The sequence below is a fragment of the Paralichthys olivaceus genome, chromosome 18 (genome assembly GCF_024713975.1).
Source record: "Paralichthys olivaceus isolate ysfri-2021 chromosome 18, ASM2471397v2, whole genome shotgun sequence".
NCBI classification, from domain to species: Eukaryota; Metazoa; Chordata; class Actinopteri; order Pleuronectiformes; family Paralichthyidae; genus Paralichthys; species Paralichthys olivaceus.
Window position 1 is genome coordinate 2,022,552 of NC_091110.1, and position 18,654 is coordinate 2,041,205.

General features: G+C 39.8%; 1 protein-coding gene across 2 annotated transcripts; it reads right to left on the reverse strand.

The window, feature by feature from the left end:
- Positions 1-245: 245 nt before the first annotated feature.
- Positions 246-16,668, reverse strand: LOC109625950 (LIM domain transcription factor LMO4.1-like). Of its 2 annotated transcripts, none has more exons than XM_020081569.2 (5): positions 9,497-9,636; positions 6,824-7,071; positions 3,443-3,539; positions 3,168-3,326; positions 246-2,029 (listed from the first exon to the last, which is right to left on the reverse strand). In XM_020081569.2, the coding sequence occupies exons 2-5, from the start codon at positions 7,063-7,065 to the stop codon at positions 2,021-2,023; spliced, it is 507 nt and encodes a 168-aa protein (XP_019937128.1). In that variant the 5' UTR covers positions 7,066-7,071; positions 9,497-9,636; the 3' UTR covers positions 246-2,020. The 2 variants fall into 2 exon arrangements, with proteins under 2 accessions (XP_019937128.1, XP_019937127.1); XM_020081568.2 differs by lacking the exon at positions 9,497-9,636 and adding an exon at positions 16,419-16,668 and having other exon boundaries at positions 1,248-2,029.
- Positions 16,669-18,654: the final 1,986 nt, after the last annotated feature.

Here is an 18,654-nt window from a genome sequence, read left to right on the forward strand (position 1 = left end):
CTGGCTACTCATGTGTGCCTCTACCCATCCTGCATTTCACTTCTGCTCAGTAGAAAGCCACACAAACAATATGGGAAAGGAGTGACCCTATAATTAGCATGGAGATGATCTCAGAGTTTCCATGCCAAATGTACAAGTAAAAAAAAGGGCTAATTTAAAGGTGCGTTTCAGGCCAAAAAGCAAACATAAAAAACCAGAGTAGAGACCTTAGTAAGACCAGAGACCAGCAAACGTGTTAGAAAATGTCAAGTTGAATGTTTTAATTTCAACAGAGAATGGACACATATGGTTGAAAACAAAAAAAACAAACATTCTGTCTTGTATGTTTGCCGCTCAGTAAGCTAGAGAGCACAAACTGCTGCATGCCCATAGGAAAGCACTCCGTACCTTTTAATTAGACCACCTCACCAGATTAGGCCTCATTAGGCTGAAATACTGGAGTGCAGCTAAAGCCGATGCAGGCCTCCAGCGCATCCCACTTTAATTGCTTCTGTAATGGCCTCGGCTCAGGCCTTTGAAATCCCATTCCTGTGGGTAATCAGCCACGTTTGTCTGAGAACCCAAAGCCTTCCTTACTTACTCCTCAGTCTGAAGCAGCTATCTGTAACTCTCACTGTAGCTTTAGACAAATCATCCTTATCACACATAAGACAGCTCTTCTGAGAGGTCTCATTTTCTTTCCATGCACAGTTTGGAGCAATACAGTTTGACTTAATTGAAAAAGAAAACACAACATCATATGTTTCATATAGTGTAGCACACAATTCAGCAGGTTATTAGTGCACTTAAACATTTCATCTCAATCATCCTTCACTCTTACTCAAACTATGAACAGTAGTTTTAAAAGTAAAGACTTGATTTGCACAGCAATGAACATTTAGAGTATACAGCACATGTGACTGCTGCTAAATCTCTTATGGAACAATCTTTCAAAACACAATTATAAACACTGTATAAATTTAAATGCATCAATGATGAACTTTCATCAACACCTGAAGAAAAGAGGGTACATTATAATGAAGTATACAAAGAAAGACATTCATATGGAGAGACAGCCTTGACCTTCTTAGCCTTTACTTCTGTAGATGCTTTGCTACCACACTTATGAATCACTGTGTACATCCACTGAATAATTGTGAGCAAAGTTAATTTTTCCAAAAGGCTTAATTATTGAGATCACAGGCTTTTGGGTAAATAAAGCATAGAACAATAAAATACAAAATAGAGGGTAATGTTTACCTTGTAGTTAGCTTGCTTCAGATTACTGACATATGAATTCAAGTAAATTTGAGGCTGATGGGAAATTAAAATGTATTTTTTAAACTAAATTTGACCTTATGATGCGAAAAGCCAGAACATGAAAGCTATGACAATTCATCCTGAGGGGAACATGGGTGTCTGATCTACATTTCATTGTAATCCATCCAGGTGGTGATAACAATTTTCAAAAGCAAATATTCCAAAGTTAGAAGTTTTTACCTTCCAGAAATAGTTAAATTATTGATTGGGATGAATCAATAGCTTCATCTCTCTTGGAGTTCATGTCTGAAAACGGCTTCTCTTGTGTGTGGAGGGAAACATCCGGTAGTTGGAATCACAACTCACAAATCAAAACAAACCCAAAACTGGTCAAAGTACAAGTGTGGTCTGTTATTTTGGATAAAACAAATTCACCTCCTACAGGAGTCACGTTGAGTTATAAGGCTTCAATTTCTCCACCATTTACCATGACAGTTCTTACCACTCACAGTTCACAATAAACAGCCTAACATATAAATAATTTCCAACTTCTAACAGCACATAGTACATGTCCAGATTCACAGTCCACCTATACAGACAAGTCAGTTGCTGTTGGAAAGCTGAAACCTAAACCAGTATAAATCCAGACTGTGGAGTAAATGTCCATCAGGATGGTGGAAGGTCTGCCAATGGCAGGATTCACAGTGTGAAGGAGGGTGAAGAAGTGACGGAGGAGGAAGGTGGAGGAGAAGGCACACATTTGGTTTTTCCATCCTCTTCCTCAGCACACCTGTCAACATTGGAGAGAGATCGTTATAAACGAAGAAATACAACAAAAATGCTGGCATCTGCATTATCTTTCCATTCCCCTGATCACATCCTTTCAGGTGTTGATTAATGTTATTATTAACAAGTGTGCCGGTGCGTTTACATCCAGCAACATGGGTGTGATAGCTCTATCATGTTGTAGTGTAGGTGTCTCCCCAATATCAAACGAGGCATTCCAGTGTTTCTGTTTTTCAAATCTATTTTTGGAAATGTATCCCTTCATTCTGATGGAAACAAGGTGAGTGACTCACAGCAAATGGTCCAGCTGGCCAGGAGTCAAACTGGGGAACCAGCTGCTGAGGGTGTGTGTGGTCTAACCATTCAGCCATCCGCTAGCTCCATACTGCTTTCCTGATTTCTTAAACTATTGTCTTCATTTGACATTTGAATTGGCCACCTTTAAGTAATCATCTCGTTGCTCTGGAGAGCTGTTTATCTTGATGTTGTTTATCTGGACATTTATCTTGAATTTTTACATAAAGGTATTAGATGGAAATTCTGGAAATTTGACTAAACTTTGTGATTTATGACAGTAAATGTCAAAATGTGTAACACAAGCATCACTGATAATGTGCTCTTCAAACATGTAACCATTGCTCTATGCATCTACATTCTACTGTTTGAGGCAGCAGCCAACAGTTTGATCGAACCAATGTTTAAGCATTAAGCTGGTTTAGGTCTTATTTATCAAATAGATTCCACTTTGTTAGTGTTAATGATGAATACTCACCATACACTAAAGTTAATCATGGAGTCCCACAAGTTTCGGTTCTTGGCCCAATACACTTTAATTTATACATGTTACCATTAGGCAATACTATTAGAAACAATAGCATTCTTTTTCACTGCTATGCAGATGACACACAGTTATATTTATCTATGAAGATCCAGACGAACTGAACCATTTAATTCGACTGACTATACAAAGACTAACTCGACACAGACATGTCGAAGTGTCTGAGAGAAAGAACGAGCAAGCGAGAGAGAGAGAGAGAGCGAACCGCACATTACACAATTGTAACAAACACAGTTATATGTTATGACAAGAAGTGATCGACAATTTCTAATCATGATATGGATATGACCACATGACCTCTCACCTTCTGATCAGACATCATGCTGTTGGGCTGCAGTGAAGTTGGGTGTCCACTGTGCAGACCTCCCCCTGGTCGGTCATGCTCACAGAAGATAGTCCCATTGACGTAGTGAAAACGATCACCTGGGACCAGGCGGTTTCTACAGGTCGCACAGGTAAAACACTAGAAAAAAGATACTTGTAATTATATGGCATCAAGTAATTATTAAGATTAAAACACTGATAACAATGTTAATGATGTGGTAATATCAAGTGGTACAATTACAACGTCACCCTCACTTTAAGGTGGTAAACGCTGCCTTGCGCTCGCATCACCATCTCACTGGCAGGTATAGACTGTCCACAAGCACTACAGGCACCACTGTGTCCGAACAGCCTGCAAACCAGAAAAGCAGAAAGGCATTCAACCATTTGCCAACCTGTACATCAACAACATTCATCAGCCACTTATTAATTCAACTTTAAAATTAAGTTGCGTCATTTCCCCGGCCTTTGACTGAAAAAATGATTTCAGCCATCAAACCTTTCCACAGCAGTATAATTCTGCCTTATTGAGTCCTCACCAGATCATTCATGGATCTGTGACACAAAGCGGCCTCCCACTGGTACCTGAAATAACAAGCCAACACAGACCTTTGGGTTGTTTTCTCACAGTGCTGTTCTGTTTATAGTTTGACTTCCTTGTAACATGTCACTCGCTGCCTCAAGTACACACACAAGAGTGAGTGATACAGAGGTTTCTCAGGCTACACAAAGCCGCTGTTCTTTCTCAAGTCTAAAGAAACTTTTCTTTGTTCCCTTACCAGCTGTATGTCATGGTTCATGTGTTGCCATAGCAACCGTACCCATGTGGATTTGTTGTTGTGTGGCGTCTTGAGGCCATACACATTATTGACATGGCCTGCTCTGTGCAGCACATCGCACATGTGGTGCAGCTAGCGATTTGAAAGATAGAGGGTAATGTTTGTGTGCAGTTCAACTTGCTGGCTAAGAATTACTGGCATTAATCAAAAACAGCTGATGGGAATGTCATTTTAGGTTTTTAGTTTAAAAAAAAAACAACAGGTTGAAACCAGAGAACATGTTTAACAACGATTCTGTGTTCTTTGAATGCAGCAGCACACATCAGCGTGTCAGCACCTGAGCTGCAGGAGGCTGATGATTTTAATTGGAAGCTTCTGTCATCATTACAGCTCCCTGTGAAACTAATGCACTGTGACACTTACTTACACTCACAGCCTGTCCTTCAGTGAGGGCACAGGGTAATGATTTTTTAATCTTAATCCAACATTTAATTAGTGCACCTGAGACACCCCCCTTCTCCCCAGGCTCCAGAAACATCACGACCCTTTCTGTGTGAAATGTGAAACTGTATCGTAAAAACTGTAATTGTACGACAAAAGGTCAGAATAGAATCAAGTTCAGCTCTCATTTGTATTCAGAGGAGGCTAAAGCTAATATATGGCTAAATAGCCAAGTAAATGTTACCTGATGCGATGCGTAGTGACAGTTTTATTTGAGGATTTTTTTTATTTTTACATACTATAGTTGCCCCGTGCAATCTTGTTTGTAGTTATAATATATTGTGGTCTGTTAATTTGCACTTCTGCAGGCTTCTGAATGCACTTGCTTGCTTTCCCCATTAGTTACATTTAACCATCAATATCAGAGATTGCATAAAAGAACTTTAAATAACCATGAAACTGTCCATAAACTGTATTTTTACTGGACTGCTATGCAAAGTCTGCTTCGTCTTGGGTTCAACCTCAGCAGGCCATGAGCTGTAGCTTTCCACATTCAGAATTTTGAGATGTGTGCGCCCACAGAATCCCTATCTGAGTAACTCCAGTCTGACCATGGACACTTCTTACACACTGGCACACTAAGAACAAAGAACAAAACAACGGGCACTTTTTAAGCAGGACTTCACTAAAAACAAGTTCAGTCAGACAACTCACATTCAACTGTATTTGCAGCATTAGAACATAGTTTGTGTTTGGCGTCTAGGCTCTGACTCAATCACTCCCCCGATGTGATTACACAGATATGACGGGAGTGAGGAGCAAATACTTGTAACCCCCCCTGGAGCTGACAGGTGGATGCTGGGTAGGTGGACGGGCTGGAGCAACTGGAAGCGATACTGCAGCAGAAGTGCAAGAAAAGGGGTTGGTGAGAAATTTCTCTCTGCTTAAATAGGCTGCCGAATAAGGTGGGTGTGTATAATAGATGATTGTGGAGAATGAGGTGTGTCACATGATTTGAGCAGCGCAGCTCGAGTTGGCTGCCTGAACCAACTTGCAGGGTTCGCTCCATTTACTCACCTGGACTGATTAGGAAAATTTAAACCTAGACCGTACAGTTGCCAGTTGTAAGTGTAAGTCAATTAAATGAAAGCAGGCAGATTCATTACTTTGTGCACACAGATATTTTTGACATGCCGTAAATGAAGGCAGAGCAGGTTCTTAGCTGAATGAGGTTGTTCATGTCCCTTGGTGTTGTGTCCATTGTGTTCAGACGTTTGGGGCTGAAGTTTTCAGCTCCTGTTTATCATTTGATCAATTGACCAATTGCATATTCCAAATATAAACATGCTACCCACCTTTTTGTTTTTTAAGGGTGGGCTTTTTGGATCAAAGTTTCTGAATATATTGAATATAAAATGAATGTAATGCAAGTTAGACTGATTTATTTTAATTGCATAAAGTTCATCACTCTATCCCTAGAGGAAGATTAAAAGGAATATTCTGTAAGACTTTATAGCTCCTTGTTGGCACTACACAACACTGCATTTGTCCTTATTAGGGCCTTGTATTTCTAAGCATTTTTACATTTGCCAAGGAGATTATGTTTTCGTATGTGTTACTTAGCAGGATTAAACAAAAACTACAGAAGCGATTGACATAAAAATGAGTTTTTTCAACATTTGTGTTTATTTGTCAGAGAATCATTCATGGATCTTGCTGAAACAAACATCTAGCATGTTTAGGGGACTTGTGCTAATGAGTATGTGCAATTTGGTGCAGATCCAAACAAAAATCGGTATAGTGAATTTAAATGACTCTGTTGGGCCTTGGTAGAAGTGTGAAATCTACTGAGGGGCTGTCTTTCAATGCACTTTTTAGAGCCTAAACCTATAGCTAACATTACTTTGAACACACGTCAGGTCTAGTGAAAAATGTATATTGAGGTGTTGGTCACCTGTGTTGTGCTTTGATACATGAGCTTTTCCATCTCACCGGCAGTCCATGTGACAAATTGTATTTTCTCATGACTTTTTGTCAATTACCATATTTTCATGAGCAAACTGATTCTAGAAAAATACAATTTGTAAGCTCTTTTATACTATATCAAAAAAATCCGAAAATAAATGGCAAATCACTGGTACTTCATGGTTTATAGATCTATATTGATTTGATCTATATAAACAAACACTTACATACATTTAAGTCACCATTTTGACACATCTCCCACACGATAACATTTACCAGGATAGTAGATAAAAAGTATTATATACAGATTGTGATATGTACTCTCCATGCTCATATTCTAGATCGATTTAAACATAGGTTGGGTTGAAGAATTTCAGTCTCAATCCACTATGCTCTGCTACTTATCTTAGTTACTATGGCTAAAAAAGTTTCACGATGTAGCAGTGCTCACCTGATGTAGTCATTCTTACAAAGAATCATGCCTCCTTTGCTGTAACAGGTGCTGCTGTACTCGCCCAGCTGAGCGTGGCAGCACGAGCACTTGAGGCAGCGCGTGTGCCAGTATCGCTCCATGGAGAAGAGCAGGAAGCGGTCTGCGATTCGACTTCCACATCCTGCGCACGATCTGCCTGCTGTTCCCACGCCACTGCCCATCACTGCAACAGCAGGCACCTCCACTCTATTGTTCACCATAGCAACCTGAGGACATAGCAGCAGGTAAAGAGAGAGCAGACCTGTAGTCAATGAAAAATGACGGAGGCACAGCAAAATATATTTGACGAAAAATGTTAAATATATAGAATCCATCAATGAAAAACTGTCACACAACTAAAGCATATGATGTATAGTTAGTGCAAATATAACATGTTTTGATGGGAGTGTGCAACAACACATTGCATTCAGTGTGAAACTGGTGATTTAGGAAAATAAAGAGAAATAATATTCGTAAACATACAGAGTTAAATACACTGTAATGTATGCTGTTTGCTCAGTAGGTATGTACACTCAGTGACTTTTGCATTTTGTTAGGAATGCCATATTAGTAATAATACATTTTATTCGTATAGTACTTTATAATAACAATGGTAATAAATTAAGGTTCAGATGGCATATAAATGAAGTTAAAACAGGACAGGTTGATATATATATTATATAATATATATATGTATATATATGTAACTTAAAAATGTTTTACAGTTTTTACTGGCTCTGTCAGTAATATACTGCTCCTCTCTGTGTCTCTATCATTCATGCTACTCACTGCCAGCCAAATCGAGCCAGACTGATCACGCTGCCATCTCCTCTGACTCTCCAGTGCTGACTAAGAGATTCTGTGGTTTTTACCCAGTCTGAGTTTACACCTATGACTGATGACACTGTTTTTGTGTGTGTCAGAGACTCTGACACACACAAAAACAGTGTGACTCAGAGTGTGTCTGCATGTCAGAGAGAGAGGGAGAGCGAGCTCTGAAGAAAGATTTGACTCACTAAACGAAAGTTTGTGAGTTAAATGTAGCGAGTCAGAGATGTCAGCAGAGTCTGAGAGAGAGGGTGAGAGAGAGAGAGAAAAATAAGCAGCATTTTGTCCGGGACAAACATGAACACTATAAGCGGTTTCCACTGTACTAGAATTTTGTTGGGAGGCAAAGCCGCCTCGCAATTCTCTATGCAGGAAAAACCCAGGACAGGCCCGTCAATTGTCTGAATATGTTTCATTTATTATCTTCAGCAGCAGGGCTCCACCCGGTTGGCCAGGTATATTGACATGCAGCATGTGAATGCATGGCACATTGAACAACATTTATAACAGTTCAAACCGTCTCTTGCAATATGTATATGGTGATATCGCCATGAGAATACATTTTAGATATATTGTGCCGCACCCTCCTACATCCTGAGACAAAAAAGTATATAAATGTCAAACAATAATTAAATAATAAAAGTTCACTTGTACAATGTGCTTGGTTGGCCATAAGCACCTGTGAGCATTCAATATAAGTTTTTTCAAATTGTATTTGGTTAGTGTCTGTCTACATATACTTCTGGGTGTGGGGCACTGGCCAAGTGGATGTGAATGGGGGTCCTTATACTTTTGGCAACCATGGGACCTGAGGCTGCTCTTTGATTGCGCCCCGGACCCTCCCACTTTTATAGCCAATTGGCCAACAGGATTTTGCAAACGACACAGTACTGAAACCGCTCTCCTTAAAATTACAAATGATTTATTGATGCCTGCTGATGCTGGTGATTGCTCCGTATTACAGCTCCTTCACCTTAGTACTGCATTTGATACCACTGATCATAACATTCTCATCAATAGACTAACAAAGTGCGCTGGCATATCTGGAACTGGAACTTATCTCAGGTATAGAAATGTATATTTCAATTGGAAATAACATGTCAACTGGCTCCACTGATGTGCTGGGGTGCCACAAGGTTCTAATATTGGTCCTGTGCTATTTTCGCTGTACATGCCCATTAGGAAATGTCATCAATCATTTTAATGGCATATCCTATCATTCCTATGCCGATGACACCAAAATCTGCTTGTCTTTTAAGCCAGACAACGTCATCAGTGTCCTAACAGAGTGCCTAACTGCCATTAAGGAATGGATGTCACTTCATTTCCTTCAGTTAAATTCAAACAAAACAGAAATAATTATCTTAGGTCCCGATCAGCTAGCAGGCAAACTCCTATTATCTCTCAGTCCCCTGGCAACTAATATTAAACAGCAGCTAAAAATCTAGGTGACACATTCGATTCCCATCTAAATGTTAAAGCACACGTTAATGAAATAATTAATTCCTGCTACTTCCATCTACAATAGATTTCCATAATTATTCAGTTCTATCTCTCCCTGACTTAGAAAACCTAATACATGCCTTTGTCTTTTCCCATCTGGAATATTGCAATGCACTTTATACATGCCTCAGTCAAACCTTAGTAACTTGTTTGCAACTTGTTCAAAATGCTGCTGCTTGTATTTGAACTAAAACTAAGATGTAGGTCTCACATCACGATAATCCTTTCATCCCTTCACTGGTTGCCAGTTACATTCAGGATTGATTTTAAGATTCTTTTAATAACTTTCAAAGCTCAACATGGGCTGGCCCGTATACTTACATTTCGCACCTCTTGACTCCCTACAATCCTAGTTGCACCTAAGATCGGTCAGCCTGTCCTTGTTGGCTGTCCCTAGGTCAAGGCTGGCTACTAAAGGTGACCAGGCTTTGTCTGTCAGGGCCCCGAGGCTCTGGAACTCCCTGCATGACAAGATTAGTCTCGTTAGCTCACTAACAATCTTTAAATCACTGCTCACATGTATTTTATAGGAAAGCATTTTTAACATGCGATTTGTAACTCTGGATTACTGTGTAGTTTTATATCCTTATTCCTTTTATCTTACTTTTATTGCAACCACAGTTTATGTAGTGTCTTAAATATGACAGCTTCTGACTCTGCTGCATATGAGAGTAAGTATTTAGTATAGTTTAAAAAAAGGCAAAGAGGTAATGGCTTTCATACCACTGCCATACAAGCCAGTAGCCAGTCAGATTTACCTTTAGCCTCAGCGCACCCTCAGGTTTGGCTTTTAATGTTATTGCAATTAAAAGTTTGAAACACCTGATGACGCCACGGTACAACTGAATATTATTATTATTTTCATTATAACAACCAATCTGAAAGAGCTCAAATGTCATGTTTACATAACCGTTCCTGCCCCCCACCCCTATCTCTCTCTCTTCTCTCCCCTCTTTTCCAACCATCTCTCCTCTCCTCCCCATTTTCTCTGCTCACCCCAACCGGTCGAGGCAGATGACTGCCCACATTGAGTCTGGTTCCATGGTTCTCTGTTAATGAGGGAGTTTTTCTGTCCACAGTCTCCAAAGTGCTGCTCATTGAGGGAAGTACTGTATCCAAATACCAAACTGCTATGCGGCCTAATTTCCCTTTGGGGATGAATAAAGTAATCTATCTATCTATCTATCTATCTATCTATCTATCTATCTATCTATCTATCTAAGTGTTCTCTACAATGTTAAGGTCTTGACCTTATTATGTTATGATTTGACTCACACTTAAAGCTCCAGTGTGTAAGATTTAGGTGAAAGGGATCTATCGGCAGAAATTTAACGGAGAATAATCCTCATGATGTTTTCACTAGTTCGTTTCATCTAAATTGTATGAATTGTAGTTTTCTTTACCCCAGAAAAGGCCCTTTATATTTAAATACTTTATATTTACATGGAGGAGGTCCTCTCTACAGAGGCCACCATGTTTTTTACATTAGTCCAGACTGGACAAACTAAACACCTTTTGAGTTTTTATGACAACTGAAGCTACCACAGGTTCTTTTTCATGTTTGGAAGGAGAGGGTGAGGTGAGGGGTGTTCAGCTGCAACATGCAATTTCAACACTAGATATCCCAAAATTCTTTGTGAAGCACTTTGTTAGCTTGATAAGAACAAATAAAGTTATTATAATTATTATTGTTATAATTTGTATTGGTTTACTTTGGTTGACACTCTGCATCATCATGTCTGCTGTCACTGGGTGACCTCCGCTGCGAGCTGACTGGTAAACATACTCAAGTGGAATTACGACCAAATCTGGTGAATTCTTTACAAAAACACCCAAGAAAAAAAGAGGATAAAGGAGCTTGGTCTGGGACCAACCCGATTTACAGATTCAGCAGCAAGTGATGAAGACAAGCTTACACCTGGGGCTTCTCCTGCTCTTGTTATGTGAAACAGAGTTGGCTAACTGGATGTGATGTAAATAATGTATTTTAATGCTTCACCTGTTTGCTGCTTCAAAGTGTCGGCACTGTGAGGTACTGTGGATAACGACATGAGTGCGAGAAACCTCTCTCTGTAAAATAAAAAGAGAGCTGTAAAGGACAGTTTATACTAGCATTTAATTCAAATTCTCTTCAGTACATTTACTGGGAAGGGGGTTAGGGTTCGGGTTAACCCTACAGGAGACAGAACCACAGCGCTGTTTCCCCAAATTTGGCTCTTGGCAGCAGATGCAATCAACTGGTTTTGCAAGTTGCTGGTAAAAAGCCTAGAGCTGTTTACTTTTGGGTAATGGGAATGTGAAGCCCCAACAGGAAAACACACACGCACAAACATAAGCACGCTCCCATTACAGAGTTGTTGTTTTACACTAAACATATTTAAAGTTGTATCCAACTCAAACAAAACCACACAGTCTTTTTTGGGCCCACAAAGAACTCTTAACTTGATATATCCCCAGAGGAGGCTCTTTAAAGTTGTGCAGGATTGGGTCCTCCAATAAACATTTTGGCTGCTCTATGACCCTATGCTGAGGCCGAAACTTTCTGGAGACACAGTTCAAGTACTTCAAGCAAAACCAAAGTTATGGAAATACTTTTTCAAAAATAAGTAGTTGGAGGTTATTGTCAAAACAACAGTACAAATGTGCCATCAGACTACATTTACTGTATGTCTTTCATTTTTCCATTACAAAACTGAATGGATTTCATGCCCAGCTGGGAATAATACTGCTATTGAATAACACTGAGTACCACACAGGAGTATGTGCAACTCAGTAATGAGTCAGCGACACTGGCTCTTCTGTAGCTTCCCCAATTCATAATTAGTGCCAACAACAACATAAAATAATTGCAGTGCCAGATTTCATTTTCAAATGAGCAACAGTAACATCATTTGTGCTCTTGAGTGTGTTTAATTTCAGCAAGGGCATGTTTAGCTTTACGGCAAAGCCTTCCCACAAGATTATTTGAGACGGCAGCAGCTGGTGCTCTGTAGTGAAGCAGGCTGCCCTCAATACCCTCATTTTCTGAGTAGACACCTGGCTCTAATCAGCCACAGGAACACCATGTTAAGCCCAAGGCTACATTAAAACCACAAACAGCCTCATTCATGGGACCAAACCTTCCTATTAATGAAAACATATTCCCAAACGGATCTTTTGAATGACTTAAAAAAGTGAGTTCAGTTATGTAATTTACAAATTCGTTTTCAATGCTGAGGTTCCCAACAATAGCATTAACTTCTCTTTTAAAAGGTTGTAGATCATTTTGAGGTGTTTCTTGCACTTTCCGCTTTGCCTTCCTTTTCACTAACGCAGTCTGACGAAACAGTTTTGCATTGGAGAAAAGTAAAATCCTTGTAACCGTGTTTATTCTACTGTGTAATATAAAGTTGTAACTGAGGCTGATACTTTGTAACACCTCAGTCTCAGTGTCATGTTTACTTACATATAATTGATCTAGTAAGTTACATACAGTGAGGTATGCAGTTCAAGTTCAATAGAATTTTTTAAGAATTGTACGTAACTATCTGACTTCATGATTAGCACAAGTTATACTTTATGTGAGATACTCTCTCTATTTTTTATCCAGAGCTGTGACATCAAAATATTAGCACATTCAGAGCATTTAACACTCAGCAAAGCACACACAGCTATGATTCGATTGCTAAATTAATCCTGTGAGTTCTCTAAAACTTCAACCACGTACTTCGCTCGGCCATCAGCAGTAATGCAAAAGAGTTTAAGCAATAAATGAAAGTGGTTATTGCCAATGTACTGTGAAATTATTGTTAAAACAAAGACAGAAAGACACAGACAAGCAGGCAGATAGACAGACAGACAGAGATGGACAGAGAGACAGACAGACAAAGGTCTGGTTGGGGACAAAAGCAAGAAGTTCAGTTTTGTTGGGAGCTGCAGGAAACCAAGATATCCAGACACTGTTCTCACTAGTCCATTTGTGCAAATAGGACAGATTCCTTTGGCACTCCATGTTTCACAAATACATATAACAGTATCAGCATAACAACCATAAGAGACGCAAACTATGGAATTCAAAATATCACCAAATATTTTTGTGAAGCAGATGATGATCAGTGGTTTTAAAAAGAAACTTTGGTTATTCTAATTAGCAGCAATTAGATGGGTAAGGTATTTGTTATGTGTGTCTTTAATCTTGAGAAACACCATCAACTTCCTCTGAGTCCAGTAAAGCCTGGTGCCCGACCATCTGCATTGAGCTTACATTTTAATTGAAAGAATATAATCACTATCATATCTTTGCATGAGCAGGGCTGAAATATCCAAACAACTTAACCAGGATTATTTAAACAACTAACAAAGTCATCCACTGGAGAAGGCACGCACAAACAAGGCAATAAAGCAGCAGTGTGTTCCCAAACCTAAATAAGAAAAAGGTGCATTTCTGAGGACTGACAAAATGACAACTTTATAATCTGAGATTAAATATAAAGAAAATACCCAGGGTGAAGAAAATGTCTATATACACAGTTATGAGGAGCAATTACATTCATCTCTGTTCAAATTCAAAGTTTTGATTAATAGTACTACTGATCCCGTTGCTCACTTCTCTCTCTCTCTCGCTGACACGCAGGAAGCCAGACACTCACACAAACAGTGTCATAGGACATGTGTAAACTCAGACTGGGTACACTTTGGCTGAATTCAGTCGGGAATGAGAATGAAAGAGACACAGAGAGGAGCGGTAAATTACTGACACAGCCAGTAAAAACTGTAAAAAAATATGTTTTTTACAGTCCCCCTGTTCCGATGACTCAGTTCCACCCTCACTTGCCAAATACAGTGCTATGATAACATTTTTCAACAATATTTCATAGTCATTAGGTTGTTAGTAAAGGCGATCTGCTTACATTTCATTTTAACCAAAAAACATACTAGTTATTTAGTTGTATAATTAAACATTCTAGGACACAGGGTTGACACCTAATGACCTCGTAGAATCCTTTATATTATCACTCATTAAACTTTGCTAACATGTTCCTTTATTTAGTAAGGTCAGCGGCCATCATTCAACCAGAGGGGTTAATTCAATTAGTGGCTCTAAAAGGAAACTGAAATGAAAATGCAGAGCACAGGGCAGGTCAAGTGTCTGCTCCATGCTTGGGTGAGAGTAGGAGTAAAGACAGCTTATAATCACATTGGGCGAAGGCAGGAGTTTGGTCTCATCAGTTCATTAGTCCCAGGAGGTTTATGACGACACAGCCTGACTGCAGGGCTGAGTAGTGTAACATGACTACTGAGCTTACATTGGAATACTCACTGTGTATTGATAACTAAGACTATGTCCACACTTTTATGTTTTCATTTTAAAGCAGTATTTTAAAATAAAAACTATCTCCATCCAGTCAACTGTTAAAGTCCATATCAGAGGTCATTCCATTCCAACACACCTGAAAAGCTATCACATGTACCGGTTGTAAACAGCAAACAGAATACTATGAATGTGGAAACAAATACTATGAATAAGGAACAAAATACTATCAATGAGGAACAGCAAGTGCAAAAAGTAAGACCAGGGATTTCTTTGACTGATAAGACCCAATCAGGAAGCGAATGTGAGTGACTGCGTCATTGTTTCCAAAAGTATGTACTTTTGATCACCCAAGCTAAAATGCTTCGTCTTTATACTAAAACAGGGCTTGCAGCATTTGTGATATGTTGAACCCTAAAAATGGATCCGCCAAAGTATCTGAGGTGTGTAACTTCATGCAGTGTGGGGGGGTTTGACTGTGAGCAGGATCTGAACTCTCAAGCGTTTGACCACTTCTTCCATACACCATGTCAATGTTTCTGCAAGTGTGCAAGTCTGTTTGTTCCTCACCTGCACTTGTACTCTTCTTTGTGTCTGACCCCTCTCTAAGATAGTCCTTGAGTGCAGCTTGCTTTAATCATTTCTGCTTTCCTAGCTATGGTCAAAGAACCAAGATCATTTGACAGACAAATGGCTAATTGCTGCAAGGTCCCCTGAAATCACTGCACTTCATCATCTGTCATCTTTCGTTTCTTTTATGGCGGCTTGTAAACAACTTTTTGGTTGTTTTTAGTCACAGCTGTACAAGTACGCAACATCTGGTTGGTGTAACTTCCCTTGCTGGCACACCCCTCACCTCACCCTCTCCTTCCAAACATGAAAAAGAACCTGTGGTAGCTTCAGTTGTTTTAAAAACTCAAAAGATGTTTTGTTTGTCCAGTCTGGGCCTTTTCTGGGGTAAAGAAAACTACAATTCATACAATTTAGATGAAACGAACTAGTGAAAACATCATGAGGATTATTCTCCGTTAAATTTCTGCCGATAGATCCCTTTCACCTAAATCTTACACACTGGACCTTTAAGGATTATTTGGGCAGATAATCGGCACAGAGTGACCTCCAGTCGGGAACCCCCTGTGATTGTCAGAAGGGGCAAATCGGGTCTAAAATCCGCCTGATTATCATTGATGATATCATTATAATCTACAGTGACAATAGTGTGCAGCAGCCTTAAACAAAACTAAATTGAGCAACAGTGTGAGTGTGTCTCTGTCACGTGGGTAAACCAAAGACTGTATATCTTTGTCTGCCAGCTGCATGATTACAATTAACTGACTTTCACCCTCAAAAACAAAGCCAGTGATCCACCATGTGTGTTCTGCCTAAACACACTGTGAGCTTCTCAATCTTTACATGTCTCCCCCAACACCTTCCTTTCCAGGGCCATGTAGTGAGGAGCAGAGCAGGGCAGAGTCCCCTGCAGGAGAAGCAGCAGCAGCGGTCAAAGAGTACCTTAGTGTCGGGCCTGCTGGTGACACATTCAATGTCTCCCTCAGGCATGCCACGTTCTGCTCCGGTTAAAGAAGTCATTTTTGAACATCAGCTCATATCCACAAAATGCAGTTAAGTGAGTGATTTTGGCAAGATTTACACCACTGACGTGAGTTATTGGTGGATAACTACAAGCCTGATAAACACAGAGCGTCGTGTGACAGCACAGTGAGAAATCACTCTCACTGACTCTGTCTCTTCTCAACCAACTCCCTGCAGGAATGAGCTGCAGCTGCAGTCAACTGATGCAGATGTGTCGTGAACACATGCAAAGCAAAGCAGGCACGAGAAAAAACAAACTATGTGTTACTTTAAAACAACAACAACACGGGAAGTCAAAAAACATCTGCAGAAGCATGTTAACTACTCGTCATATAATTGATACTCATCATAATAATGGACCTTTTCTGCTGTGCGGTGGATTTATGGTGCTGGATCGAATGTTCTGCTGAAGCCCGGGAAGCAGCCAGATGTTGCAAGAATAGCCGTAAACTTTGCAGCTGTTGTAATCCACGCGCCAGTGTCAGTGGCTGACAGACAGTCACTTCTCTGAGGAGTCCTGGTGTCGTCCCTGTCCGCTGTTCGGTCCCCTCTCCTCTTCTGTCTCCTGCTCAGAGCTGTTCTTGCGAGGACGCGCTCTCAGCGGTCAGGACGCGTTCAGAACAAAGTGGCAACCCACCGTGACGTCACACGTTGGTCTGAGAACTGCCGTTTTGAAGCAAAGACTATAAGCATGTGTAAAGATGGACGACATGACTGCTCCGCAAAAATGAAGCCAAAGCGTCTCGATCGCCATCTGGTGGCTGGCTACACGCACTCTAGTTCATAAATGCATAATGTTATAATAATCATAGTAATAATAATACAGTTTACTTATAGGCACCTTTCACAGCACGCACAAGGCAGAGAATAAGAAAATATCAACATTAACTGAAATGATCGTCCATGGTTTTTTAAATGCAGCACTTAAAGCTGAATGAATCACCATCTTTATTAACAGTTCATGTGATGAGTACATGTCATGCAAAAGGTGTCATTGATGGTGACAAAAAAAACATAACATACATCTGCAGTTTCCCTCAGCCCTGCACAGCTTATTAAGAGCTTTTGGTTAATTGTTTTGGTCAATTGAAACAACTTTATTCAGCGGTTTTGTTCAGGAAGAAACCCACTGCACACATCAGCCCTGATTTGGTGGAGACCAACGTAAAACCAAACAGAGTGAATAATCAGAGTCAGAGTTGTCAAGGGATTCGAAAAATCACCCCAAATTAATTCTAATATTGCTCCATGTTTTCTGAATGTGTAAACAGGCAGATGTTGGCTAACTGTTGAATCAAATTTAAGGTGATAATACATGGACTTCTTATTTTTCTGCCTAGACTGAATAATGACAAATAATTTTGTAGTAGTTTTGTAGGTTTTTTTAATGTTTTGTTGCATCTTTGTCTATTGATTGACCATTAAGAGCATTATACAGTCAGTGTTTAGTTGAATGTGAATGAAGAATTCTCTTGTGATGCCATAATATGACAAATAAGTTTTCGACAAATTGCCTATTTATAAACCTACACAGTGAATAATTAGCTGCAGTGCAGTGAGACTTTTTTGCTGGCTGAGGGAACAACTGCTCTTCATGCAAAGACAGTTCCCTTCATATATGAAGATGGTGGGGAACTAATCTGTTTACTTAAAGGTTCAGTGTGTAGAATTTAGTGACAGAGGTGAAGTGTCATGTTGCAGCTGAATACTCATATCACCCTCCCCCCTCCAACATGAGGGAGAACCTGTGGTGAACTTCAGTGTTATGAAAATGCAAAAGGTTTTAGTTTATCCAGTTTGGACGACAGTTAAAACATGGCGGCCTCCACAGATAGGACCCCCCTCCATGTATTATAAAGGGCCTGTTCTATGGTAAAGAAAACAACAATTCATACAATTTAGATGAAACACACCAGTGAAACATCACAAGGATTATTTTATATTCAATTTCTGCCTACTGTTTTTCATTTGACATGTTGGAGTTCAGTCAGTACAGTAAAAACAAAACTGAGATTGTGATTATTGCCAAATGCAGGAACTTTGTATGTTTCCTGCCTTCCACTCTGTGATTCCAACAAAAATTAGTAAAGTGTGACCTCTGGTGGATAAACTGCTAACCTACAAAATAGGTTGACATGCTAAGGCAGACATGTGAAACATAAACTGTTTTGGTTTAATGCCCTTTGCAGTAGTTTCAAATCCCAAAGCTTTTTTTTTCAATTTACTAACCCGCCTCCCGTCATCTCTATAAATTGTGGTCATGCTTTGAACATTGCTTTATCTCTCCGTTTATGCTAGACACTGTCTTTTTATGTCTTCTGTTATATCTATTGCACTTCTGTCCGTCCTGGGAGAGGGATCCCTCACATGCTGCTCTCTCTGAGGTTTTTTTGGAGCAGTTTTCCCTTACTCTAGGTGAGAGATAGGGGCAGAGGGTGTTGCATCTCGGTAAGCCCTATGAGGCAAGTTGTGATTTGTGAATATGGGCTATCGAGTACAATTTGGATGGTTGGTTGGTTGGTTGATTGATTGAAAAGAAAGACAATGTTACCAGGCTAGCGCTATTTAACCTTAATAGCACGTTGGCCAATTAGGA